General features: G+C 47.6%; 7 protein-coding genes across 7 annotated transcripts; 3 read left to right on the top strand and 4 right to left on the bottom strand.

Annotated features, from left to right (window-relative positions):
* Positions 1 to 2,472: 2,472 nt before the first annotated feature.
* N7474_010705 (uncharacterized protein) lies at positions 2,473 to 3,308 on the bottom strand (the record flags this gene model as incomplete). Its single annotated transcript, XM_057202115.1, has 3 exons — positions 2,473 to 2,720; positions 2,830 to 3,074; positions 3,124 to 3,308. The coding sequence occupies 3 exons, from the start codon at positions 3,306 to 3,308 to the stop codon at positions 2,473 to 2,475; spliced, it is 678 nt and encodes a 225-aa protein (XP_057047399.1).
* A 587-nt stretch (positions 3,309 to 3,895) lies between these two features.
* N7474_010706 (CHAT domain-containing protein) lies at positions 3,896 to 6,656 on the top strand (the record flags this gene model as incomplete). The annotated part of the gene is made up of 3 exons (XM_057202116.1): positions 3,896 to 5,425; positions 5,544 to 6,531; positions 6,598 to 6,656. The coding sequence occupies 3 exons, from the start codon at positions 3,896 to 3,898 to the stop codon at positions 6,654 to 6,656; spliced, it is 2,577 nt and encodes an 858-aa protein (XP_057047400.1).
* A 2,169-nt stretch (positions 6,657 to 8,825) lies between these two features.
* N7474_010707 (fungal specific transcription factor domain-containing protein) lies at positions 8,826 to 10,569 on the bottom strand (the record flags this gene model as incomplete). The annotated part of the gene is made up of 4 exons (XM_057202117.1): positions 8,826 to 9,624; positions 9,691 to 10,199; positions 10,382 to 10,408; positions 10,459 to 10,569. The coding sequence occupies 4 exons, from the start codon at positions 10,567 to 10,569 to the stop codon at positions 8,826 to 8,828; spliced, it is 1,446 nt and encodes a 481-aa protein (XP_057047401.1).
* Positions 10,570 to 12,947: 2,378 nt separating this feature from the next.
* On the top strand, positions 12,948 to 13,665 carry N7474_010708 (O-methyltransferase; the record flags this gene model as incomplete). Its single annotated transcript, XM_057202118.1, has 2 exons — positions 12,948 to 13,413; positions 13,463 to 13,665. 2 exons carry the CDS (start codon positions 12,948 to 12,950, stop codon positions 13,663 to 13,665), a joined length of 669 nt encoding a protein of 222 aa, XP_057047402.1.
* A 5,803-nt stretch (positions 13,666 to 19,468) lies between these two features.
* On the bottom strand, positions 19,469 to 21,001 carry N7474_010709 (monocarboxylate transporter; the record flags this gene model as incomplete). Its single annotated transcript, XM_057202119.1, has 2 exons — positions 19,469 to 20,774; positions 20,919 to 21,001. 2 exons carry the CDS (start codon positions 20,999 to 21,001, stop codon positions 19,469 to 19,471), a joined length of 1,389 nt encoding a protein of 462 aa, XP_057047403.1.
* A 1,992-nt stretch (positions 21,002 to 22,993) lies between these two features.
* Positions 22,994 to 24,438, top strand: N7474_010710 (major facilitator superfamily domain-containing protein; the record flags this gene model as incomplete). The annotated part of the gene is made up of 5 exons (XM_057202120.1): positions 22,994 to 23,134; positions 23,191 to 24,063; positions 24,114 to 24,207; positions 24,261 to 24,339; positions 24,387 to 24,438. 5 exons carry the CDS (start codon positions 22,994 to 22,996, stop codon positions 24,436 to 24,438), a joined length of 1,239 nt encoding a protein of 412 aa, XP_057047404.1.
* Positions 24,439 to 25,632: 1,194 nt separating this feature from the next.
* On the bottom strand, positions 25,633 to 26,688 carry N7474_010711 (DUF3425 domain-containing protein; the record flags this gene model as incomplete). Its single annotated transcript, XM_057202121.1, has 1 exon — positions 25,633 to 26,688. The coding sequence occupies one exon, from the start codon at positions 26,686 to 26,688 to the stop codon at positions 25,633 to 25,635; it is 1,056 nt and encodes a 351-aa protein (XP_057047405.1).
* Between the last annotated feature and the right edge of the window lie 110 nt (positions 26,689 to 26,798).

Here is a 26,798-nt window from a genome sequence, read left to right on the forward strand (position 1 = left end):
GGGTTATTTTTGGTCCCCGCGGTCCGTTTTGGTGTCCTGCAGGTCGTTTCAGCCGTGCAGCTAACATCGGACTTGGAAATAAGATTGGTGGCATCTCTTGAGCAGCGTCAGAGGTTTTTTAAGAATAAGATGATCGACTTTATATTTCATTCACTGATCAATATATTGTGCATCAAATTCTGTTTTCTTCCAACTCCTATTTAGCTTGATGTAACAACGTGAGTCTCATCCAATGGCCACTTTGCGGTCTGCTTAACGTATGGCATCCACGGTTCCCCGTCCTTTCTTCCTCCCACCATTTCCAAGGTTAGATACAGCAGCAACAGGTTTCTATCAACCGTATCAGTAGAGAAGCGATAGATAAGCCTATCGCTAGCCACGTGGTGATAAACATAGGCGCTCCAACGCTGGCATAGACTCCAAGAGGTTGCAGGAAGCTCTGATACTAGCCGTAATCAAACTATATATCACTGTCATTGCGATTGATGCACTAGTGAGGAAGATGGATGCCACCTAGACTACAGTCAGCGTGTCTTCTTACTAGTAAAGGTATCCGTTAGATGAGACGTGGCCAATAGAAGAGATAATGGATAGTTTTTCCCCTATGATACAAGGATGGAGGTGATTCCAAAGCCAACTACGAGGGCTGTTGCGATAAAGCCTAAAATGTAGGCCGACTTCGACCATCTAGAAACATCGCGAAACCCTAAAAGGGTCTCATCATTCCCCTGTGGTAGCAGCTGTTCAATTTCAGTCGACACAGAGTCGAAGATCCTTAATAGGTTGAACGAGAATGAAACGCTCAGGTTAGAGAAGCTGGAGGGATGTGCTATAATTTGTTGTCCCTCATAATAACCCCAAAGCCCTACCGAATAATATGCGGGAAGGTGTAATTTGAGATCGTCTTGAAGACTATTTGCTGATATAGTTGGCCTTATGCTCCGCGGCGTTAGAAGCATCCGATGCGATGCCTCCCGCCTTGTAGGTAGTACTAGATAGGCTAGATGAAAGCGACCGGTCGAGGTAGAGATGACTACCCGAAAAACTGCTAAATTCCACCTATGATATGCATTAGTTACAAACCACATATAAGTTAGAGTCGTCGTCGTTCCACGCTCACCTTCATGAAATATAGACTTGTTGGAGAAGACGGGGAGGTACATCCCACAAAAACAATAATAAGGCAGATCAAAGTAGTGGCCGAGATTGCCAAAGGAAGAAGCTTTGCTATTCGTAAGAACATTTTGCGAGGCATAAGGACTTCGAAGCATAGGTAAAATTCTTAATCCGTATCGATACGAAAAATAAAGGTGAAGTATAGGTATGAAAATCCGAATTAGTTCACCCTTTATATGAAGTGTCTAGAAGAAGGTTCCTCATAGTTTCACCGAGGCGACCAAAAGGTCTACGCTAAGAACTTTCTCCTTGTAGCACTCAAAGAAGTTGTTTATGTCCAATCAGAAGGGATAGCATTTATCGGGTAGAGTGCAGATCACAATGGTCTATCTGCACACCTAAAACAAGACGGCAGCCTTAACGCCAAGTCGGACGTTAGCCGTCACCTAAAAGGTAGTGGCAGGCTTATTGCAATAGCAATAACGAGGTCAAAACCACACCCCTTGCTCTTGCTTCGTTTTAGATCTTCACTCATAACCAAAAAGGTGCCGCGGTTTTCTACGCCACGGTATTCTTCGATCACCGTTAACCATGGCTTACAACGCAAAAACAGTGGCTAGCTACGACTATAGAAATCACCACTACGCTTTACTTCTTGTTGGTTTCGCAACCCTCAAAAGGTAAATATTGCTTATGAACCTACGACTATTTAGGTGTACTTCCTATCTTCAAGTTTTCATTCCATATTTCCTTAAGGCACATTAGTTTACTTCGAACTAATATATTCGAAATGGGTGCCACCCTTCCCACCCGATCGAAGCGATCTAGTACGAACAAAAGCAATGCGCCAAAAGCAGGGTCGTCGCAAATCAGGCCTCATGAAAAAAGCATGCGAGTATAGTAGGATGTGCGATGCAGATGTGTGCTTGGGCATACGTCTCCGGGAAACAGGACGAGTCTATGTCCTGTCGGCGGATGCTTCAGGATTTTGGTCTTTCCTAGGCTCGCAATTAGTATGTCTCAAGTTCTTGCTCCGAGGAAAGATGATTGATCTCCCTAGGCCTCTTATTATCCAACCCTGAATTTAGTAACAGACCAGGACCTAGAGCTGTTCGAACGAGGGACATGCCCGGGAATGTCACGCCCGAACATATAGTTAACTACGTGTGTGTGTGTGTGTGTGTGTAATTCATTTACGCTGACCCTCGTCCCTTGCTACGCGCATACTGTATCTGTTATCAAACTCGAGACTTTCACACACCGCTACAATTTTAATTAGATATGCTGAGAAGCTTCGAAGTATAGCAATCTACAGCATGCTAGAAATTTGCCATCAGAAGACTGAGAACACTATCCTTAATCAATGCCAACATTCGAAAATACAATTTCCTCCGATCCTGCTATACACTTGTCACGGTCACCTCCAAGTGACAGGTCATCATCCAATGCGACCTCTACCATATCTTCCATATCGCTTTGAAGGTAACGAGGACGGTCATGTCTCTCCCATCTCGCCTCTTTAGCTAGCGTTGCATTGTCAACGCTTTTGCTTGACAGAAACCGAAATCGAACCTTGCGATATTGTACAGCGATAATCTGCTCGCCTTGGGCACAAAGTGCCGTTGCAAGTCTTTCACACGGCCACTAGACCCGGATAATTTAGGGTCAACTAGATCACCAAATGGCACAACCACCCTGATGCCAATAGCATACTCGAAACCGGCACAGCCAGATTTCCATCTAGAAGTTTCTGTCCTCGTGACTGCTCGGCAATACGAGCATCTAAGACAGTATGGTAACCGATCACAACATATATATCCTCTCCCTCATCGATAGTACGCTCAATCCACTTGCGGACATCTTCTGATTTCACAGTATCCCGGAACCACTGCCCATTATTATCCAGGTAATAGGTCTTCACTTGTTCCGTATTGATGTGAATCGAGGCATTCGTACGGCTTGACACGGACGAGGAGAGGAAGGCGGTAAGCTGAGAACCAAATTTACGTCGGACCCCCAAGAGAGTCGGCACTGTCGTACTGCGTTTCAACTTTTTCGATAACACTGAGACTTTCCCCTGGTATCGGATCAAGGTAATCTCGGTGAGGCTCGTCAATATTGGTGACGAAACGTCCCAGCTTAATAGCAGATGGAGGCAAGAAGAACTGTGGAAGAAGTACGCTGACACGCATGTTCAGAAGAGGGTTAGATCTTTTGGGCGGTTCAACTGAGGAGAACAAAGGTGCGTCGCAGAAGAAGGATTACGTGGAGAGACAATGGGGTTGAGGCAGTGTAGGTTAGTCTGTCAACTACTGGATCGGCGCACGGGATCGGCCGCGCTATGACCCTGCGGCTGAACTTCCCGCCGCCGGGCGAATGAGGACGCAAGGATTTGGGAGAGGGGTAGGATAACGTGGCATTGTTTGATTGAAGCCCGCACGGGACAACTCACCAACTAACTTCATTTACACACGTATCTTCAGAAGGTTACGTTTTAGAAAAACCAGACCTCAGAAGACAGTTCAGAAGCCGTCACAAACAAACAGGACAGCAAAGAAGCGATCTAGATGTCTCGCCAGGCGGTTCGGGCCACTCCGGACGACGATTCTGATCTTGCAGGGTCGTTCCATAGCCTCGCGAACATGCTGAAAAGCCAATGCGAGCAAACAGGACATATAGGCGACCTCGATGAAGCGATTCGGTTGTCTAGGGAGGCGGTTGTGGCTGCTCCTAATGATCACCCCAACCTTGCAGGGCTATTGTGTGATCTCAGAAAACAATGTCAACCGTCGATACGAACGAGCAGGACAGATGGAAGACCTCGAAGAAGCGATCCGGGTGTCTCGCCAAGCAGTTACGGTCACTCCTGATGATCATCCCAACCTTGCGAGAGGATTGGAGTAACCTCGGGTTCACGCTCCGCAGTCGATACGAACGAACAGGACACATAGAGGACCTCGAAGAGGCAATCCAAGTGTCTCGCCAGGCGGTCAAGGTCACTACTAGTGACCATCCTGGTCTTGCAGCGGTACTGTATAACCTCGAAAACAAACTCGAACGTCGATACGAACGAATAGGACAAATAGATGACCTCGAAGAGGCAATCCAGGTGTCTCGCCAGATGGTCAAAGCCGCTCCTAGTGACCATCCTAGTCTTGTAGTGTGGTTAAGTAATCTCGGGAACAAGCTTGAAAGTCGATACGAACGGACAGGACAAATAGAGGACCTCGAAGAGGCGATCCACGTGACTCACCAGGCGGTCAAGATCACTCCTAATGACCATCCTGTTATTGCAGCGGTCCTATATAACCTCGAAAACAAACCGGGACGCCGATACGAACGGACAGGACAAATAGAGGATCTCGAAGAGGCAATCCAGGTGTCTCGCCAGGCGGTTATGGCCACTCCTAGTGACCATCCTGATCTTGCAGCGTGGCTAAATAACCTAGGGAACAAGCTTGAAAGTCGGTACAAGCGGACAGGACAGATGGCAGCCCTTGAAGAAGCGATCCGGGTGTCACGCCAAGCAGTTGCGGCCACTCCTGATGATCATCCCAACCTTGCGAGAGGATTGAGTAACCTCGGGTTCACGCTCCGCAGTCGATACGAACGAACAGGACACATAGAGGACCTCGAAGAGGCAATCCAAGTGTCTCGCCAGGCGGTCAAGGTCACTACTAGTGACCATCCTGGTCTTGCAGCGGTACTGTATAACCTCGGAAACAAACTTAGATGTCGATATGAACGAATAGGACAAATGGATAACCTCGAAGAGGCGATCCAGGTGTCTCGCCAGGCGGTCCAGACTACTCTTGATTATCATCCTGATCTTGGGATGTGGTTACAAAACCTAGGAATTAACCTCGTACGTCGATTCGAACGAATAGGACAGATAGATGACCTCGAAGAGGCGATCCAGGTGTCTCGCCAGGCGGTTCAGACCAAATCAGCACCTCCTCTCCCCCGGATCACGGCCGCCCTGCTGACCGTTCGCCTTATGCTCAAGCGAGAAGACCATCATGGCGGCTATGCACTATCAGTTCAAGCTATTGATCTCCTACAGCTCGTATATAAAAGGTCTTTGACAATACAGGATCGACAATATGTCATCTCTCATTCTTCTGGCTTAGCAACATACGCCTGCGCTCTCGCCCTTCAAACCGGACAGTCTCTTTTCAAAGCTCTAGCATTATTAGAGCGTGGACGAGGTATTATCCTTAGTCTTCTTATAGATGACCGGAGTGACACGTCTCAACTGAAGAGGGCACATCCCATTTTATGTGCACAATACGAAAGCCTTCGCATCGAGGTAAATACGCCTGTCCAGAGCACCCCGCCCCAGAGGACGGGTGAGCCTATTTCCATTAGACGACCAAAGGCTCTCGACGAGCTCCAAAAATGTATACAGGACATACGACAACTTCCAGGCTTCGGTACATTTCAACAGGGACTCACCGCAGAGCAAAATGAAAGATGCCTCTAATGAGGGCAGCATCATCGTGGTGAACGTCACTAGCCTAAGAAGTGATGCTATTGTTGTCTCTTCAGCCGGATTTAGCTTGATCCCTCTTCCTCGGTTTAGTGCCGCCCAAGCGCAGAGTTGGGTCGACCAGGAGTTGACTTCAGCTTCGCCGTGTGATCGGGGTGTGAAGAACAAATCATACCGCCAATTTCTAGTCTGGCTCTGGCGAGAGTGTGTAAAGCCTATACTGACTGAGCTCGGTAATTCGGTTCAATCATCTCTGGAGGATCTCCCAAGGGTCTGGTGGATCGGGACCGGACTTGCCAGCTCCTTCCCCTTCCACGCGGCGTGTGATATCTCTACAGGGGAAAATACATTCTGTCGCGTTCTATCTTCCTACACCCCTTCAATCAAGGCACTCCAACATGCCAGAGAGCGGGTTTCTATCTCTACCCCAACAAGCGAAAACCCTTCAAAGCTACCCATGGTTACCATGGCAAACACACCCGGCGCTGATGACTTACCCGGGGTAAAGGCCGAAAGGTCCACGGTCGTAAGAGCACTTGGAAATTCCGTTCAAGTGGAATTACTCGATCAACCGGACTCGGCAAGTGTTATGCGCCAGATCCGCGAATGCAATATTGCCCACTTCGCTTGCCACGGAACCTCAGACTCGGATGATCCTTCTCAAAGTGGCCTCTTACTGCAGACTGCCACTGCAAATCCAAGACAGGACATCTTGAGCGTTCTCAAACTTTGCGAAAACTACCCTACGCTTGGAGAAATTGCATACCTCTCTGCATGCTCGACTGCGGAGAATCAGGCGAAACGTCTGATAGATGAGGTCCTCCATGTTGTGAGTGGTTTCCAGGTCGCCGGATTCAGACACGTCATTGGGACTTTGTGGCCATCTGAGTGGCATGCCATGGTTAATTTGGGCGCGTCGGGAGTCAGTAGATTATACTGTGCAAGGTCCGCAAATATCAGTATAGGCGCAATATCAGCACTTTATCGTATAGTCTCGCAAGAGCAGTCACTTGGCCTTGTCCACTATTTCGAGATTAGGCTGCGAAACTAGGGGTTACGGGGCACGACTTTAGGAACCTAACCTCACGAGGGTTAACCTATCTTCGTAATATACCAGAGAGTACCACACAAGCGTATGCTGAAAACTAACTTCCATCTTCGGTGAGTTCGCACCCCAAGTATGCTGTGTTTGATGCCTTAGTGTCGGGTACGCCCCTCTGTCTGAAACCAGGCCGCGTCACGTGCAGGCAATTATGGCTGGTATACTAAGTATTAGTGGTATGGTGCATGAATTCATGGAGTTTCATGGCTGGCAGAAAAAAGGGCAGAAAGTAAAGCGGTCTATAAGGGGTCAAATACTTCTGCGGAGTCATTGTACATTAATTGTGAAACTGCATAGCGGTTTGTGTTTTGTGAGGCTTTTCTCGCCCAAAAATTGAGTGCTATATCAAGTGTGTATATCGACCTGCGCCACTAGGAGCCGCCACTACGAGACGCCTTAATTATCACATTTCGCTGAAGACCATATGTCTAAAGCGAGCAATATGTCTGCATATACTGCGCTTCCTGTCTTATGGATCAATTTGACAACGGAACAAGACGCCCCTCCTGGTGAAAAAGCCGAACCTATCTGTCCCCTGCTCCATTGATGCACGAGTTTTCGAGTTGTCCACCTAAAGAATGCCTACGCTTCACCTGACATAAATGCGTCGTTAGAGCCCCTTGGTGTGCTTGCTCCTATTGCGCCAAGGATTACGTTTATGTCTACTGTTTGAAGGCCAAAGGTCTCCGCCAATTGTTCCGCAGCCATCACGAGGGCGAAGGAAGGAGGCAATTGAAAGAAACGTGCAAGAGAAGTTTTGAATAGCATCTTCGAGCTGACACACATGGCATCATAGCCTATGGCTCCATTTGAAAGTCGGAAACGATAGTTAGTTCTCTTTTCTCCCCGCTATGCTGCTTTGCCCAGATCCGACAGGGTGGCACAGTCCACACATGTCAGAATTGGTCATTAGTACTCGGCGTTTTTCCCAGCCCAACTGGAGAACCGTTGTGAAGGAGCCGAGTTCTCAATGATTACAACTCGCCCGGGCCGTTTGATGTGAAACTAAACATCCTTTTTCTCTGAAGCTTGAACGTCGCCTTCAAATGCATCTACAGGTCAATCTTTATAGATACAAGTTACTTATGACATGGTGCACTTGAAAGCTGCGTATACTGGTCTGAAAACAATCAGCAATGTTTTGCGACGCTTTGAATATTCTCATTTACAGGGCAAAGGGCTTTCAGGAGACTATAGATCCTTAAGTTACCGGTCTGAGTGAAGATAGGTGGGAGTAGAAGAATAAATTCGAGGGAAAGTTGCAGTTCCTGGTTTCCTCAATGATGCATCAGAAATTTTCAGAGCTAGTCTCTAGGACCACGAGGAAACGCGTGAAGTTCACTAAGGGAGCACAAGATGCAAGGCCTCAGCGACGGTGCCAGACTACTGCTAGGTATCTGCATAGCTGTGGGGGAACCCAAGGGGAGCATGTTGGCTTCTCCTCTAATTTGGAAGCTCGCTAGGTGAAGAAAGAGACTTCTTTCCTCGTCAGTTTTTCCCGCACCAGAAATGTAGTTTGTCGCTCGGCCATGCCAGTTATTTCTTCGAACTTTCTAAATACTTATAAGTTGCTTCAGAGTCTTCACTTTCAGGTCACGTATGGTCCTTTGTAAAGGACCGTGAGTGACTGCAGGTGACTCGATGTAGCTCCCGCTCCGTGCTCCAGTCAGTCTCTCCATGGGATCCTCAACTATAGAAAGACCCTCTCATTGAAAAAGCGTCAATGTCAGGCACGAGTGGCTCTTTGATATTCGACGCGTAATAGATCTTGCGGGTAAATTTTGAGGCAGCCCAACGCATAAGAAGTGGGAGAAGTACTTTCAAGTCAATAAGGGCATATTGTCTCCACTTGAGTGTGAGTCGCACGTGATTTAATGTGGTCCACAATCCTGACATCGGAGTGCATTAGCTTTGTGGCTAGCCAAGTGGAGATTTCCAGACCCTGAGACAACGAGCTAGTGCACAGGACCTACGAGTCTAAGAGATCAGGCTGCTATATTGATATATATAGGCTACGGTATTGAGAGGGTTCAGTGTCTTTCTGGAAACTTTTCTACAGAAGATAAGCAAACGAATATTTCAGCCACTACTCTCACAATCCGTATATATTTATATGAACTAAGCCATATTCAGCTGTTCATCCAGTATGTGGCAGTAAGCTTTCAACGCCTGCCCGACCATATGGACCACAGACCATATAGTTTCTCCACTGAGTATCCGGGACCAAATTCGAATAACATGAGAACACAATTCAATCGGAGATCGCTCGAGCCCTTCAACCTGCCATTGCTCGGACAAACTATCCGCTTCTCCTACCATGTCGGTTATATAAGCAAGCAACCGAAGCTCATCTTCGTCAAGTGAAGTGCTAGAGGAATCTGATCCCAAGGTATCCAGCCACTTGCTGATGACAAACGCACACTCGAGAGCACAAAGAGAGTGTTGGAGTGACCAAGTGAAAGCTTGATTGTGTGCGACAGTGTTGACTCCAAGTTTCACTGGGATGCTCAGTGCGTGTGCAGAGTATAAAACAGTGCTTGTGAGCTTTGGGCTCCTCCTCAAGCGTGGGCTCTGGTGTATTGTTTGCGCGAGGATTTGTGGATCCTGATCACCGAGCGCACGCCATGGCCCCACGTCGACATGTAATCGTATATAAGCCATGCGGAGAAGCGCAGTTGAGTTGAAAGACACTGGGCCCGAAGAATTGCTTGGTTGCAAAGAGGATTCAGGGTTGTTTTCCCATTGAACTTGCCAGTTTCTGAGCGCCAATTCCATATTGTTCACGTCCATCTCGTCTAATGATGACATATCACCATTTGCTTTGGGCTTCATCTTGTTCAATTCTCGTAGCAGATAAATCTGCTGGATCAATGCCAGAATCAGAACGTAACCGCCTAGCGAAGAATATTGTTCAAATCTGTTAGCGCAGTGATTTGAGAAAAGCTGCAAAAAGCAAGCTCGAAACTGCGGCTCAGCCACGGACCCTTTTCGAGCTTCCCGCCAGGCAGATTCAGTCTGGGCTTCCCAGTCTGCTTCACGTGAGGGAAGACTGATATTGAGTTCAGAGTTGAGTATTGGAGGCGGAGTATTGTAAATGATTGTATGGAAATTGAAGAAGCAAAATATAATTGCGGCGGTCCTTTTCAATCCCTCGGCATGTATCCATTCCGGCCACGCTGCAATATGCAAGTTGCGAGTTTGAAGGAGCTTCTCTTCTCGAACAAAGCAAGCCAAAACACTTTGAAGGCTAGCAGGCTCGTTGCAAAAGACTGCCGGATCTCCCCACGTTGACATTGCCATGAGCAAAAGCAAAGTTTGCGCGAGAGGTAGTGCATCTTTTAGGCGATCGTCGTTGTCACCAGTAACCGAATCTCGTAACCCTGTTCGAAGCCGGGGGGTATAATCTTGAAGGCGCCTCATGCTGATTCTCAGCTCCAGTCTCCCTCGAAAATGGCTCTTCTTGAAGCCCAGCTTTGCGACGGCGGAGACGTTCTAGTATTATAGCATTGGAAACTTTGAATAACTTCACAGCATGTTCCCCATCAAAAGAGTATTGGGCTCCAATAGCTGCCACGGCAAGTGTCAACTCAACCGGATTGTCGGTTGGTGAGAATGTCGGTATATGCAAAAAGGGTAGATGGCGGTGAAACCCAGTCATATATGCTGCAACATACCGGGACAATGTATGACGGGATGGGAGCCTGAAGTCTGAGGTGAGAAATGATATGAAGGGTCGGATGTTAGCCAGTACATGATTCCAGTCTGCTTGAGTAATGTTCCACGGGTCCTTTCGAGCTTTGTTATGCGAGGCTGGGTTAAAAGTGGGAAATGTAGAAGTAAACTGGTCAAACAAAGAAGGCATTGGCGACTTTGGTCGTGAGGGAGTGTTTTGAGGTTGCAAATGATCTGGAGAGGGTGGAGGCCCAGGAGCTCCAAATGGAGGAGCTAAAGGAAACGTTATGAGTGGTTGGTCAACCATCAATGCTGGCAAACTAGTGGAGTATGGTAAATCCATGCTGTCAATAAAGTCATCGAAGTCCCCAAAGTCGCGATTTTGGTGGGTCCATGGCATGCGGTATGATTCGAAAGGGGGTCGGTAGAAATTGAAGTACCCATGTCGACATCAGTGTGAACTGAGCTTTGATTGAACAAAAAGGGATCCAAGCCAACATCAGTGGTGGTTTCCAACGGAGGGTTTGATTGGCCCTGTGTTGCCTCAATGCTTGGTGCACAAGTTTGCAATGCCACCATGCTTGGGCCGCTGCAATTAGCCGTTTCATCAAAAGATGCCTGAAGTGAACCAGAATCGGCCGCAGGAGGACAGCCACCGGTTGACAGGTCCGGATGAGTCAGCGCAACATGACGGCCAAGTAGATCTCTATTATCTATCAGTAAATCCGTGCCATGGCAGATGAACAGCACACTGTACCGCCTTGCGAAGCCCGCAGAACAAATTTTGCATTGGAATGGCTTTTCTTTGGTATCTGTTCAATTATGAGTGAGGCTCCAAAGATCAGCAGGGGACATACGTAGTCGTTCATGTCGTTGTAAATGCTCGTTCCGGAAAAATTCCTTGGCGCAAAACTGGCATCGGAAAGATCTTTTCTCTTTTTTGCGATCACCGGACTGCTCGCCTGCGCCTGCTTCCTTGCCATAATTGGCCATTGAGCGTTTCAGCCTTGGTGCCATTGTAAAGGCAGTGTTGCGATTGTTATGAACACTCAGATCAGATGAGATGACCCTATCAGTAAAGTGCCGCGGTGACGCGGTGACGCTAGGAATGCTGAGTCATACGGAAAAACGTAACGTAATTCCCGAGTGAGTGGGTCACACAAGCGAGCGGGTCAGCCCAAATCACCGTAGTAAATGCATTAAATTTAGAACTCGATATTGCAACAACCACAAATTAATTTTATGTGATTATGATGATGATGAATTCATTTGCCCGATGTAGCTCGCTCTAAATAATGCTGCTATGCGGGAGTGCTGTCAGGCCTGCCGACAGCTGGAAAGTGGTTGCCAGCCCACTAGACGACCACTTCATGAAACTCAGTGGGTTTCAGAAGAGATCGTTGTCGAATGTAGGGTATGAAACATGACAAACAAATAGGAAATAAGACCAAAACGAACGTCCTTGGCTCCCGCCCCCTAGCTCCAAAGAGCATCGGCGGAATAACTACCGCTTTGGTAGATTCTGCGCATAGCAGAGAGGGAGGCCCCTCACGTTGAGCCTGCCAAGCTTTGTAAGGCTCGGAGGACACGCCTGTCTTCGCAACCGCCTTTTCGCGGTGGTGATAGAATTCCAGTCCGGGGTCTAGCCAGTAGCCCAGGTAGCGTTCAGCTGTCGTCGTCGCTGTTACTGTGTGCCCTTGTAGAGATAGTGCCGTGTATTGCGGGCCAGTCTCTCGAGTGTTCACGAAGTGTATAAGAGCGTACTTCTTTCGGTCAAAGACGGAGGCATGCGTTTTGGCCCATCGATCAGCTTTTCGACATGCCGCTCTGAGGTTTCCTCGTGGTTTCGCGCTCGCTGTCTCCCTGGGCCATGAAGCAGACGTCATCCGCCCAGCCGTTGCTAGTCACGCCGTTTACGCAGTTCTCAATGAGGTCTGCGTTGTAAAGGAGATAGAGGATCGGGGAAATCGGTGACCCCGAGCTAATCTTATATGGGGAAACCGGCCATGCTCTCTTTAAATACAGAAAGCTTTTGGGATATAAATTTAACATGATCGCAATGTCGGCGGAGTTAAAAATAAATTCCGCACGCCGGGCTATTGACTTCAAGTCTCATCTTCAATCCGCCAATCAAAGAAAGGGCGGGGCTTCCGTATAATCTATTTCCGACATCTCCGACCCGGGGTTTACCACACCCAGCTTCGGCACTGCTGCATGGGAGGCAATGTTTTGATAACTCGTAACGAAGTCTTGTTATGGAGGTTCACCTGAAGTGTCTAATTAAAGGTCATAGCATCTCATCTCAGTCTACCAAAAATGTTTTGTTTTGGTAGATGCTCTGTCAATGGGTTATAATCCCGTTGCGCTGGGGGCGGCAATGAACTCCAAAGTGCCAAGAACCCCAGAGTGCCAAGAACCCAAACCGTAACGTGGTCAGCACAAGGGACCCGACCGGACAATTCTTTGGCTAGGTAGTCATCTATGGGATAAAATCCTCCAGGCATTTCCAATTTTTTCCACCGTCGCTATTCTTCTTGCTAACAGCCTGATACGAGCAGGAAAAGCATTATGAACCCACTCCAAGACGCGGGTGTCTCACCGCACATTATTGCACTGTTAGACCGTCTCCATAAGCTGTCTCTCGACCAGGAGGCCAACCTCGAAATCACCGCCCTTCCCCACGATGCAGTCCATGCAGCAGCTCGCGACGCCTTTATCGCGCTTGATCAGGGAAAATGCTATTTCGTTTACCAGTTGGCCCGAGCAACAAATGCGAAAACTATAGTTGAAGCAGGTACCAGCTTCGGTGTTAGTACCATCTACCTCAGCCTGGCAGCAAACGCCAACGTCGAATCCTCCGGTGGACAATGCGCCGTCATAGCCACGGAGCACGAACCATCCAAAGCAGCCCAAGCTCGCAAGTACTGGAATGAAGTAGGGAACAGTATCACTAGCAATATCGACCTCCGCATCGGCGATCTGCTTCAAACTTTGAAAGAAGATGTTCCTCAAGTCGACCTGGTTCTCATTGACAGTGAGTGATATTTCGAGGAAGTGCAATCCAGCTACTGACCCGACCTTAGTTTGGGCCCCTATGACCTTGCCAACACTCAAGCTCTTACAGCCACGTCTGCGCCATGGAGCAGTTATTATTATCGACAACACAATCAGCTCGGCATCGCGGTATAAGGATTTGCTGCAGTATCTACGCGCCGATGGCAGCGGTTTCCTAAACCTCACAGTACCATATTCTAAAGGCCTAGAAATGTGTATATACTCCCCATAATACTATTCAATCTGATCTTTGGTTCGAGAAAAATTTATGCAGGTAGTTTAAATGCTTCAGAGCTTGGCCTTACGTTCTCTCCGCGCTAAGGAATACCAGCGTGCGTGGCACTTTGGTGCAATAGGCGTTGCTTGGCCAGTCAACTAGCGTCTGCTCCATATTAAACGAGGTCAGTGTTAGCAATATACGCTTTAGCAGGCAAGCCAAAGTAATAGTACAGATACCGCTATCATTTCAGAAAGGAGGCAAAAATGCTTTTGGATGCTTAGCATCCGCAACATGCGGACGAAGTGCGCGGCACATAATTGTCGTCTCCCACCATGTATGCCTTAGTCGATCATACGAGCAGGCTTGCTAAAAGCCTTCAACTGTCTTGAAATTCATTGCCATGGAACATGTGACTAAAGCCATACGTCTGCGTACAGTCAACACCGAAGCGGAAACCTCCATAAAAGAGCCAGCGTCTGAATTGGCCTCACTCCACTAGAAAGTACGCAATTTGACAACAGGCCTAGAACCTAGAACCAGCATCGCGAAAGTACCTCAGGCGGGAGCATATTCAGCATCATGTTCTACTCTAGAGCTTTTCATTATAATACAGCGATCTACAGATCTGCGATGATTTGAGATTAAGACTATTAAATAGAGCCGGAACTGTCAATCAAGGGAGGCGACATCGACGAGGAGGCAAGTTTATTTGAACATGAATGACACTGTTATGGCATGCCACGCAGCTTCATCGGAAGGTAGGTCAGTAGATTTGGGTAACGGCTCGACTAGGTATGAAGGAGAGGAAACAACCTCAAAATGGCGCAAACTTTGAAGTTCCAGCAGCTTAAAACGGGTGCACACATAACAGGAAGGGAGAACGACCTTATTAAATCACAAAAATGGCCAAGCTGATTGAGCCTATCGATTGATATTTGAAGTTGAATACAGAGAACATGCGGTATTCGGCAATCTGATCTCTCAGGACCCCTTTCGCCCCGTCACCAAGCATCACTCCTGGGATACTGGAAGAACTCACGAGCACCTCCCTCTCAGCCAATGTTTGGAAGAGGCGCTAGACTCTAACGGGATGAGTTCAATTTATCACCGTTACCATCGGGCATCCAAGGTGCTTTTCCTTGTCACGCAGCATCACGAAAGCCAAAGAAATTGACAATCAATCTACCAGCACATAAGGCTGCGTACGAAGTATAGAATAGCTTAATATTGAAGCCTTCAAGCCCTCTCCCCAAGATTATCCCCACAGAGGGACTCATGAATACAAGGGACGGCATATCCTAGGCCGAAGTATCGAAGTACAAATACTTACGATCAACCACTTCATGTTGATTGGGCTATCGGAGTCGGTCTCAATTCACCATGCCTTGACGATGAGGCTGAACCGTTGTACTAGTATGTAGTGATGTTCTCACTGCCAGTGCTGTGGAAGTACGTGTCGGCATGTAATCATGGTGGAACCAGGGATAAAAGTTTTGTACAGCTGCTTTTTTTTTTGATCTTCTTGGCATTGTGCGTTCATTTCGCTTATTATGCGTTCTGTACTATAAAAGAGATAGCCAGATTATATTCAGAATGTCAGACATCGTCTATCTTGTTGATTTTGACCACATTCCCACATCCCACGTCAGGTGATGAGTGGCCGATCATAGCTCCACTTGGTCAGACAGTACGTAATAAGGCATTTGCCTGTGAGCGTCGGTGCTTTAAGTTCTCAATAGCTGGTCTGCAGAAAGACATACTTGATTGCCCGTAAGCCAGGTCGAAGGATCTAAATGAGAGAAAAGAAGCGCGTCGTTCTTTTATCAGATAGTCTGAAGGGTGGAGGTCGGGCAAACGGACAGCTGAAGACTATTGAGTTTCGAGGCCGGGTCTCGCTACCGAGGGATGACAAAGCAAAAGAAAAAAAACAGCATACAGGATGTGCAGGGCATTTGGTATCTTCATCTGTCACTAGCTATGGTCGTTGGTCTAGCGTCTGGTGGAAACGGACTGAGACATAACACCCAGGTCCTTTGGGTATTAGTGTAAGCTACTCATTTCCGATGATGAAAGGCGAAAGGCGAGGAACATGTTGTCCATGGCCCTATCTGTATCTCAGAAATACGCGGCAAGATAACGTGGAGTGTTCGCTCTCAGGCTTCTTTAGCGCGCTCTCCTACGTTACATCATGAAGGGTGCCACTCAGACCACTCCCATATCTCTGTATTATGCTACATCCAATACTCTCGGCTCTGGTGCTACGAATGGGAGGATGGTTCGGAGAATGCCCGCTGCTCCCCGTGAGCAGTAAACACGTTTGACGCCATGACGCGAAAGTGGCAAAGCATAAGACTCCGATTGGCGCGACCAGTCCGTGGGACGGCCTGCTGATGACATACCTGGCTCTAAGGTTTAGACAGTCCACTGTGATTTATGACACTGTAATCCGTACAAAATATCTTACGCTAAATGGAATGGGGAAATATGGCCTCGTTGGCAATAATAACTTTTATGGTTGCCCAAAATAGAACGTCAACTTGGAGGATCCATGGCCAGAAGCCGGGCTCGCCAGTACGTTAGCAATATCCCTCCAGCTTTATGCAGATTCGTAATTTTTTGACAGCATCAGTGGCTGGCCATGTGTAACAGAGGAATAAAATTACTCACATCCTTAGGGTGAACAGTCTCAGGATACCGACCGACCGTCATAGCCAAATTCTGCAGCATATGCTAGTGTGTCGGCAAGATAAAGCTTCATATTCTCCTGTGAGGTGCTCTTGTATACATCGTCCAATGTGATTGATTGAAATCTACCTTCAAGTAATTGGACATGTAGAGTTTTCACCCAAATAGACATGGACTGTTTCCACGTCAGCAACTGGCTGTAACCAAGAAGAGTTTTTCCCGGTGCTGAATTCAGAAGTGCTTCCACGAGGAGCCCGGTGTCTTTCTTGGTCCAGATAGACGGCACTTTTCGGTTTCCATCCCCAAGACCAGGATGTAACCATCTTTGTGAATGATTTTCCTTGACAAAAATTGCAGTCCAAAATACTTTTTCCAATCACCAACATAATATCCGACGTGGATGAAACTGGACTTTGTCGAAAGATCATGCATTTGCGGAGAGCTTCGGATAAAGTGCTCAACTGCGGCTCTAGAGTAGTAACGCCAACAGTTGCGATATTTTCCTCTAGGCCGGAATGAACTGAGGCTGAGCGCTGAGTAGATGAAAAACTCAAGAGAAGAAACGGCTGCGGCAGCTATGGCCACATTCTTCCCACGTTGTGTTTCGAGGTCATGGCAGAGTTTGCTGATGGTAATGCTTCTCTCTTCAGCTTGAGCCCGGTATTTAGCCTCAGCCATTGGGTCCCAATAGTCAATCATTGCAAAGATTGCATGTGCACCATCGAAGGCCCGCTTCAGCGTTTCTACATCATCAAAGTCGCATTGAACAAGGTCAACCCCCTTCGCAGTCCAAGTTTGGGCTGAACTTGCGGCGGAGTTCCTGACTATGCCGCGGATCTTCCAAGAATGTTTTTCCAGAAAGTGGGCTGCAACACTACCACCTTGGTTCCCTGTAATCCCAATTACCACCAGAGGATACACTGAAGAAACACCACAACATGAACAGGCCTTGATCAACATACCACTATAGTCATTCTATTTTATTTTCCTTTGTTTATTGCATCACAAGACAATGAAACTGGTTCATTGCCCGTAAGTAGCCATTGAGTGCGGTTCTGGCCGGATGCCTTGGAGTTGGTTGGTAACTTTGTGATTTACATACTGTACAAACAAACCCCAGGCATCTTAAATGATACTTACTGGTTCTGAATTGGTAACTGAAATTGGCCGATACAAAATGCTTCGAAGGAGTCGAGACCGCTATAGATATACGTTCTCAAATTTGCGTCCAGCTGGCTGCAAGTAAAACAGTGAGTAACTTAATTATTGCAAGCTTCATAAGTTGAGGGCAAGCGCTATATCCCTCCGTACCAAGCCTTCAATCTTTGCCATAAAGTGTGTTCAACATCGTTGTTCGCACGAATAAAGTATTCAGAAGGTAAAGACACCGCCCACGGTTTTCTCAAGTAATAATATGTGGTTCGACAGAGCGGACAAGAGGCGTCGTGTTGTGTAAGCCAAATATCGATGCATAGCGCGTGGAAAGTGTGTTCGCATAGGAGTCTACGTAGACACAAATCTTTTGCCAGTTCTGTCTGGCACACACCACATGGCTCTTTTAAGATCGTTGTGAGTATATACGAGCACAAGGGGTAGATTATCTTGTTTACCAGCATCAGAATTGTCTCTTTCATATCGAGTCTGGGCCGTAACATCATGTAGTTCGCTCGGGCTTATCGGCCCTTTCGCTGTCAAGGAAGGAATTATGAAAAAGGATATGGTTGCCATCGTTTTCAATAGGAACTAGGAATTCAACTGCGATGTGAGAAACGAAATAAAGAGAGCAGCGGCGTAGGTAACCATGCTCTCCCGTCGGTTTTTCTAAACTAATCAGTTCGTCATACTGCGCTAAATCTCCCACCAGACTAGATTCAAGCGGAAACAATTTACACGTTTCTTGGCATATTGGAGAGTGGAGTCTTGCCGCGTAAGAATTGAGATTGACATTGTGGGGTCGTATTTTCTCGTACCCAAAATGAGAAATGATGCATCCATCGTTTTCGTGTCCGTCTCCAAAGACATTGTATCGGCTAAGCAGCATTTATAATCAGTTCGCAGCAATGCCTGCTCGAGATTTACGGGGAGCTATTGGCGGGGTCTGCTTACTGTACACTTTTGCTCATCAACGCTCGATCATAAGTCTAACAGGCCAGCTCAGTCGGTAGCTTTTGGCTTCTGAGTTGGTACTCGTAGGCCTGAAAAGCCGAAAAGATAGGAGTAAATGACCGTGGCGAAATACCTAGTAGTTTGTCATCACAACGAATTTCATATTTTTGAACTCTTGGGACGTAATAGTGGGAGACAGGCCGCAACGCCAGGCTGAAGAATAACTTTCGCGTCAGCAGCAGAGCTCCCGTTATGCGTGAAGCTTGCTTTTAAAGAACACGCAGTCTTGTGGACAGATCAGCAGGGTATTTTAAACATGGCAGATATGCAAATGGATCCTTACGCCAGCCATCAAAACATGGCCAGTGAATCTCAGCTGTGAGTCCAGCCCCACCAATACTGGAGTTGATAAATGAGTATACCTTGGTCTTCAAGACGGAATGCTTGATATTGGCTATAAGAGGCCAACTGGGAAAATTGAGGCTTCAATAATAGATGGAGCAAGCCTCCTCTCAGGATCAGTATACCCTTGTTGCCTGTCAGCTTGTTCCTAAGCCTAGCAATTCGGATAAGCATACTCGCTAATACCAAAATCCGGCCGAACCAAAAGACAACAGTGCGCATTAGCCGCGCGAGATTCCCTGTATAGGCTGGCATACATGCGGGTAGGTGGCTCCCGTAAGTCGTGGATGACACCATACACAAGCGCAAACAAGGAGAATAAATCAAGCTATATCTTGATAGGTTGCCTATCTGCCGTGGAAAGTTGCAATGGGTGCCTAGCATACGCAATATTTTTTAGACCAGCGTTATATTTTGAGCGGTACCCATATTACTGTAGCTGTTCTACAGGACGAAATGATGCAAAGGATTTTTTCGAAGAAAAACGTAAAGCATAGGCTGGCTGGTGATACAGGGACAATGCCGTTCAAGCCTAGCGCCGGCTTTCCAGACGAAGTCCAATTCGTGCAACAACCAATCGGACCCTTCGGAAAATAAGGAATTAGACATCCAGCAGAGATAACTACAGTTTCCACTGCCATTTCCACTTCCCATTAGTGCGCTCTATCATAACTTCCGTCCGTGCCCAGAAGACAGTCAGGGTTGATGCAACCATCAAAGCTCCCACAAAAACAGCCATATACAAGTAGTTCTCAGACGCCAGGCTCCCTCCCAGAGACTGAACCAGAACACCCGCCACGGGCGTTCCAACCAAGCCGGCAGCACCTTGAAGCATGTACATGACTCCCGTTATGCGTGGCAAATTCTCCATTCCGAATATCTCAACCAGTGCGGGTGAAAACAACCCAATGTATGCGCTTGCAAATAGTCCATAGATAATCGTGAAGCCAATGAAAAGACCTTTTCCTGTTGACTTGTTGGATGTTCCGATTATTGTGCTGGGGATCCAGAGCCCTGCTGTTGACACAGAACTCAAAAGAGTCGTAAGAAAAAACGAATCAAGCCGCCCAATTCTGTCTGCAATGAAACCAACTCCGACTTTGCCGATAGCGTTACAGGCATTGCTCAGTGAAGTGAAATTTGAGCCGTCTGCCTCGCTATAGCCAAGTGTTTTGGCATATGCTGCAATATAGAAGATCGGTGTGTAGTAAGCTGCGCTCTGGAAGATAGCATTGAGACATTGAGCAAAGAATTTCCGTGTCCTCACAATGCTGCGAGAAGGAAGTGGAACTTTAACGAGCCCTGAGACCCGAGTAAGCTTCATGTTTTCTTCATGTAGACGTGCGGCCATTTTCGGTTCCCACGTCAAAATGGCGCCTGATGCGCAAATGAGAACGGTACAAATACAGCCTGTAAGGCGAAGTGTATTCCGAAACCCTATGCTCCGGATAGACGCCGTGAGTATAGGAGACCACACAAGTCCACCAATGCCGGTCCCAGCTGAAATGAAACCCATGTTAGCTCCTCTATACTTTCCGAACCAGCTAGGCGGGACCGTCATGGAGGGCATAAAAGAGAGACAAGTGGCGATGCCTATTAAGAGGCCTTGTGTGAGCTGGAAATGCCACAAAGCTTTTCCAAAGCTGGCAAGTACGCTTGCAACGCCGAAGAGTAGACCGCCTGCACAAACCACTGGTTGCGGGCTGAAGTATTTTGTCCATGCCACGACGTAAGGTGCCCCCAGTTTCATCAGCGCCGCGGCTATACTCCCAATTAAAGCAATCTCGGCAGATGATGCGCCGGTAAAAGGATTGTCCCCTTTTTGCGACATTTCTTCGTAGAGTGATTGATAGATACCAAAGCTAAAGAGAAGACCACAGCCGGAGAAATTGAGCATAAAAGCGGCGACAATAATCACTAGTTTGTGTCTTTGTGTCGTCAGTTATCAAGGTAGATGAGATGAGAATATGTCGTCAAGCCTTTTGGTAAATAAAGGGTTGACAAAACAATAAGGATCAGGGCCATACTTCTTGGAAGGTTTTTTCTCAGCTTGAGCGTTTTCGTTACCATACCTTGCTTTCTCGGTATCGTTCACAGGCAGCTCGTCACTTTGGGAGTTCGAAGTGACACCTAAGACTTCAGTTGGTAGTGCCATCTTCGGATCAAAATCGCTTTAGTCTTGTGAGAGTATAACTTGGCAGTAAATGAACAATGTAAATGCTTTCACATACAAAATCGGTAAGCCAGAACTTAAATACTTGGAGGCTCATATGACATGACAAGCGCTTCTCTCCGAAAACGATTTTTCGGGGAAATCTCGTCAACTAACGGTGGGTGGCGCAGAGTTAGAGTAATGCTCCCCGGTTGCGGGGTGGCTTAAGCTCCAACAAATGGAAACGTTCCGCAACTGGCTAGCACTGACACTTGCATATGTACATGCGATATGTACATGCGAAGAAGGCTTGTCGCTATTGAACCTGGCCTATAACCGATGAAGCAGAGATATAGATAGATTCCACTTATTGGGCGTCGCTCTCATGATCTCCAACTTCCATCGTTCCATAATTGTCCTAACACGCCGAACCGCCATGGGGTGAGTTGCGAAGCCTTGGCATTTTGGAGAAATAATACCCGCCAGGCTCTACTGCGGCAGTTGCGAAAGCAAAATCTTTACAATACTTACTATACTCACTCTACAATGTACGTCTTCAGATTTGAAAGACTTTTCCTTCAGTTCCTCATTAGGACTTGGTTGTGACCCGATTTATGCGAATTACCATTGGTATTCAGTGCAGCTCTGTGCTCAAATCCTTCAGCTGCGGTCGTTGTGCGTCCTGCACTGGCCAAGCATGCGGCCTACTTCTAGATGCCCACGTGCGGATGGATAACTGTGCGAACGTTCTTTCTACTAATGGCCATAGGCTGGCACCTTACCCACACTCCAACGAGGAACTGCATGGTATTAACAGCTCGATAGAACTTGTGCGTAACAATAACGGAGCACGTCTGTCTTCCCTCCAACCACGTTGAGTCAACCAAACCTCGTAACGTTTGGAGATAGACGCTTGCCCCCGCCACTGCTTTTCCACTGTGGTGGTGAAATTCCAGTCCGGGTTCTAACCAGTAGCGCTTGGCTGTTCTCGTCGCCGGTACAGCATGCCTCTGTAGAGATAGCGGCATGTATTGCGGATCAAACTCTCAGGTATACACTAAGCGACACGAGCGCGCTTTTTGGGGTCAAAGACCGAGGTATCCGTTCTCGCCCATAGATTGGCTTGTCGACAGGCGGAACTTGATCGAAAGTGTCTTCGGCCATATGAATGCTAGTGCTCCGAGTATACGATTACCATTTTCTGAAGCAGGCTGTCGTGAGAGACACTACCATAGGCGAGGGGCAATGACGTGGCATTCGGAAGGGGTTTTCAAGATCGACCTACAAGTTCAGAATCCCTAGCTCGTGGTACTGCATATCAATTAAGATACCACCACATACCAGCTAGGCTCTTGATATGTAGACCTGAGCCGGTTTCCGTAGTAAATCCGAGAACTTGCAACCCCCACTAAGGCACGTGTGTGAGGCGTCCTGTACACAGTACGAGGAGCAGCAGCCATGTTAGAAACTCCGCTCACAGCCGATCGAGCCTCAGTTGGAACCAAGTCACTCAAGACCTTCAAAAATATAGCATAACTATTTCGGTATGTGGTAATAATGGAGCCCATGGAAGAAGGGAGCTTTTAATGGCGACAATAACCGCAGCATCCTATGTACGACTCAAGATGGTACTACCAAACAAACAAAACACCAACGCCCAAAACCCTTCATGTCTTTTTGAGAAGCAGCACCAATCTCTAGGGGGTGAAATTTGGACCTCAAGGCCGGAATGATGCCACTAATGCCCGGCAATACGCGACTAAAACGGAAAGGTCTTGGCATCCTGGGGTATTAGCGGAAGTAGACTATGAAATGTAAGGTCAATTTAACGCCAGGGTTAATTAAAATTTACAACGCTGTAAGCTCGCCGATTCTCTATTTAAGGGAGTGCTAGCTCATCAATGTACCAAGTTTTTTATCTGCCCGCGAAATACCAGCTTTATTGCCCTGGATTGACTCTCCTCATCATTTCGCTCCATTTTCAACACTGAGGGCATGAGGGGCAGGGAATCGGACCCCGAAATATCAACTGCTGAGCAGTTATCTACAATTAGCAAAATCCCAGATGGAGGATATGGCTGGGTCTGTGTTTTCTGCGTTTTCCTGAACAATGCTCATCATTGGGGTATTGCGAGTGTGAGGAAGTCTACTCAAAATCTGCACCAGTGTCCACTAATCTGTGGCCTTTGCAGAGTTACGGTGTTTTCCTTTCATATTATCTCTCCGCGTCTGAGTTCCCTGGGGCAACGCCTCTAGAATATGCGTTCATTGGAGGTCTCATCACCGCGACTGCCCTTATTACCGGACCCCTAGCCTCTGCTATTACGAACCGATTTGGCATGAATGTCACGTTACTCTGCGGGGTGGCTTTTGAAACCGCTGCCCTCGTCGGTGCATCCTTTTGCAAGCAGACCTGGCATCTATTCCTTAGCCAAGGGGTCTGCTTTGGGCTAGGTCTTGGTTTACAATACCTATCTACCGTAGGTATTATCCCTCAGTGGTTTCTCCGCCGTCGGGGCCTTGCTAGTGGAATCGCAGCTAGTGGAAGTGGCACCGGAGGTCTCATATATTCGCTCGCTGTCCAAACAATGATACAAAAATATGGAATCTCCTGGTCCTATCGCATTCTGGCAATTGTTCAGTTCTTTGTCAACACAATCTGCGGACTCTTGATCCGAGATCGAAATAGGGATGTTGGAACAACGCCGACTATGTTTCAGCTACAGCTGTTCACACAATGGCAATACTGGTGCTTTCTAATTTGGAGTGCACTGAACGTCATGGGGTTCACTTCTGTCTTGTTTTCACTGGATAATTTTTCGAGAACCATCGGCTTGAAGGCGCAGCAAGGATCTCTCATCACTGCTGCTCTTAATATCGGCCAGATCATTGGCCGCCCAGGGATGGGAAAGATCAGCGACATCATAGGCCCATTAAATATGGCTGCTTTGATGTCATTCATAACCACCATCTTGTGTTTTCTAATGTGGCCCTTTGTTGCAAGTTATGGGGCAGTTATTGCATTTGCAGTGCTTACTGGCATTTTCTTCGGTGGAATATGGACTGTACGCAAAAAGTGGCCCCCCTCAAACATGACAGTGCTGACGGAGATTAGCTGGGAGGGCCCGTTGCGGCCGAAATCGTGGCACTGCCTGGTCTCCCATCCTGTCTTTCTATAATGTGGCTTGCTTGTGCCGGACCTGCGGCGGGTATTTTGCTATTCTCTTTGTCACGTATTGAATTCCTACTAAATATTTCCTAGTTGCTGAGCCAATTGCGCTCAAACTTCGGCAAACGGGACGGGACGGATATCTCAACACCCAAATGTTCACTGCTTCTTTGTACATGGGGGCGACGATTTGCATGTGCTTGATAAGAATCTGGAAAGCCCAACAATACACTGGGCCATGCAGCTCAGCGGATACGTTGTCACGTGCTAGAATGCCACGTAGCTCGGGGAAGGAACCTAACCACGCTAGGAGGTGGTATGGTTAGCTGGAAGCGTTCACCATTTCACAATAGTCTCTGTTTCTCAGGCCAAGGGTACGAGCACAGAGATTCTAGGTTGGGACATATGTTGCACGCCATATTAGCTACTCTCGGCAAGAATTTGGGCGAGCTAATTATAACAAGATTGTCGAGGACCTGATGCAGAAAATATATCAGTGGATGCCACGATTGTTAGTTTATAAGGCCTGAGGTCCACGCTCCTTCTCCGTAGTTGTTCTTAAAAGAAAAGGTCGGCTTATGCTTTGATCTTTGTTGAAGAGAATCAATGCCTCGCGCTTTCGCGCCTTCCAGATCAAACCCCGTGTGCGTACGATGTACGGCGAACCCAAACCACAGATTGGTCAGTCTCGTATTACTACTAGTTCGTTCAAACGTCGGGTAATTGTGGACCGCAGTAGCCTATGCTTGATTGTTAAAGCGAACCATATATCGGGTCGTTGGGATGCCAATGCCAGGCACCCCTGTATCTTGCGTAGATGATACGCTCAGCAAACCTGCTCGGATGTGGGCGTTCGCAAGTTCTGCGAGGCAGTAAAGAGAGTGTCCCCATTAGGACTCACTAGCGATCATTCGATACTGATCCGCATGCAGTTCAGCTCCTTTCAGAATTATGAATTTCAGCGAGGCAACCGGGCAAGGTGGAGGAGACCACCTTGACATATGGTCTGTATATTTGCCAGCGGCCCAGCAGGAGCCATCCGTCCAAGGCCCCGCCATTCCCATTGCCACAGTAAGTCTTTCTTCGTTATGTGGCGGACCATATCAAAGCTCAGAGGCAAAACGGCCATCTTTATTTGGAGAGAGTTTAAGATTACAATTAGAGAGTTTTCACTGTTGGTAGTGCTTTTAACGAACCAAGAGGTCCAGAAGATCTACCACCGATAATATTTTGCGATAAGAAGCTGGCGAAGATTATGAATAAAGCCGCGTCGTCGAGATTAGCGTCCGAAGCCTCTATATAAGAATTTCAATAACTTGGAGTCAGTGTAGTGTACCGGGCTCCTCTTTACCGTCAAAAGAAAAAATAAGCAATTATTCCCCTAAATACGCTGCGAGGCTGGAGGCTGCCTGGCATGTTGCGAAAGTAAGTGTATACCCCCAAAGAACATACTTAAACGTCACATCTATTTAATAACAATTATATCACCTGATGGTAGGTCTGGCGGATTTTCTCGATGGCCCGCGGAAACCTTTTCACCCCGTTGCGATGCCCACCATCGAGACACGCTCCACATCTCTTCGTCCTCGCCCCCCACAAGCCACCACCATTTCCGGAGAAACCATCCTTTTGCCTCCCAGCTTCGGCTTTCCCACGGGCTCCCTCTGTCCATGCCACCGCCTCCAATGGATCCCCAGCACACCAGGCCGTCTTTCAACATGAGATCAACACAGAGGTCATCTTCATTCAACAACGGAGGGTCCGTAGACAACGCGGCAAGTGCCCTCTGCCGGAAAGTTGGAAATGGCAAGGTATCCAAGTACGGATGGTGTGGAACGGTCAACTGGCACAACAAAGGTCGAAGATTAACAGGAGTGTCTTTGAATCCTTCAGGCGAAGACAGATTGTCTGTGCAATAGGGCGAGATGCTATTTTCGTCGAGGAATACAGAGAAATCGAAACCGAGGGCGCTGAAATTTGCGAACAAAGCAGAAAAATATGAGAGTCGTGAGATACGAAGTGTGTTCGTATACGGGGAAAAGGATTCCGCCATTTCAGGTGTGAACCACGGGGATCCATTCTGACGAAATGCTGCAGATGAGTGATTTGGACTAGTGCCCGTCGATGGCGAACTCCCCTCAGGAGTCTCCAGGCCCGCGATGATTTGGTCTATAAATCCAAATCCACCAGTCTTTGCCGACTCCAAAAGCTGATGGCGTAAATTTGGCATAAGTGAAGATATGTATCTGCGAATTCGTTCAGGTCTGACGGCCAAAATTTTCCCACTGGGCCGGTATACAAAGATTAATTGACCATACAAACCATCTGACTCTTGTAGATCCTTGTTTGCGCCATGAATGTCACTAATTTCTGGCCCTAACTTTTGGCGACCAGTTACCGTGTTTATGCTCTTGACCGCAGTTAAAATGCCTTCTGCAAAGTTGTTGGTAGGCATAATGTCATCAACCGACTCAGGTGTGATTATAGGCGCATCTGATGCCGACTCGGCCATCGGCGCCATAGATAGAGAATGAAGGTTACCGTCGAATGAGAGGCCCGAGTCTGTGGTAGCACAGAAAGCTGGCCATTCGCACCAAATATTGTTGATGGATGTGCCAAGATCAAAATCGT

The sequence above is a fragment of the Penicillium riverlandense genome, assembly GCF_028828495.1.
Source record: "Penicillium riverlandense strain IBT 135883 chromosome Unknown utg000011l_segment0_segment0, whole genome shotgun sequence".
Lineage (NCBI taxonomy): Eukaryota > Fungi > Ascomycota > Eurotiomycetes > Eurotiales > Aspergillaceae > Penicillium > Penicillium riverlandense.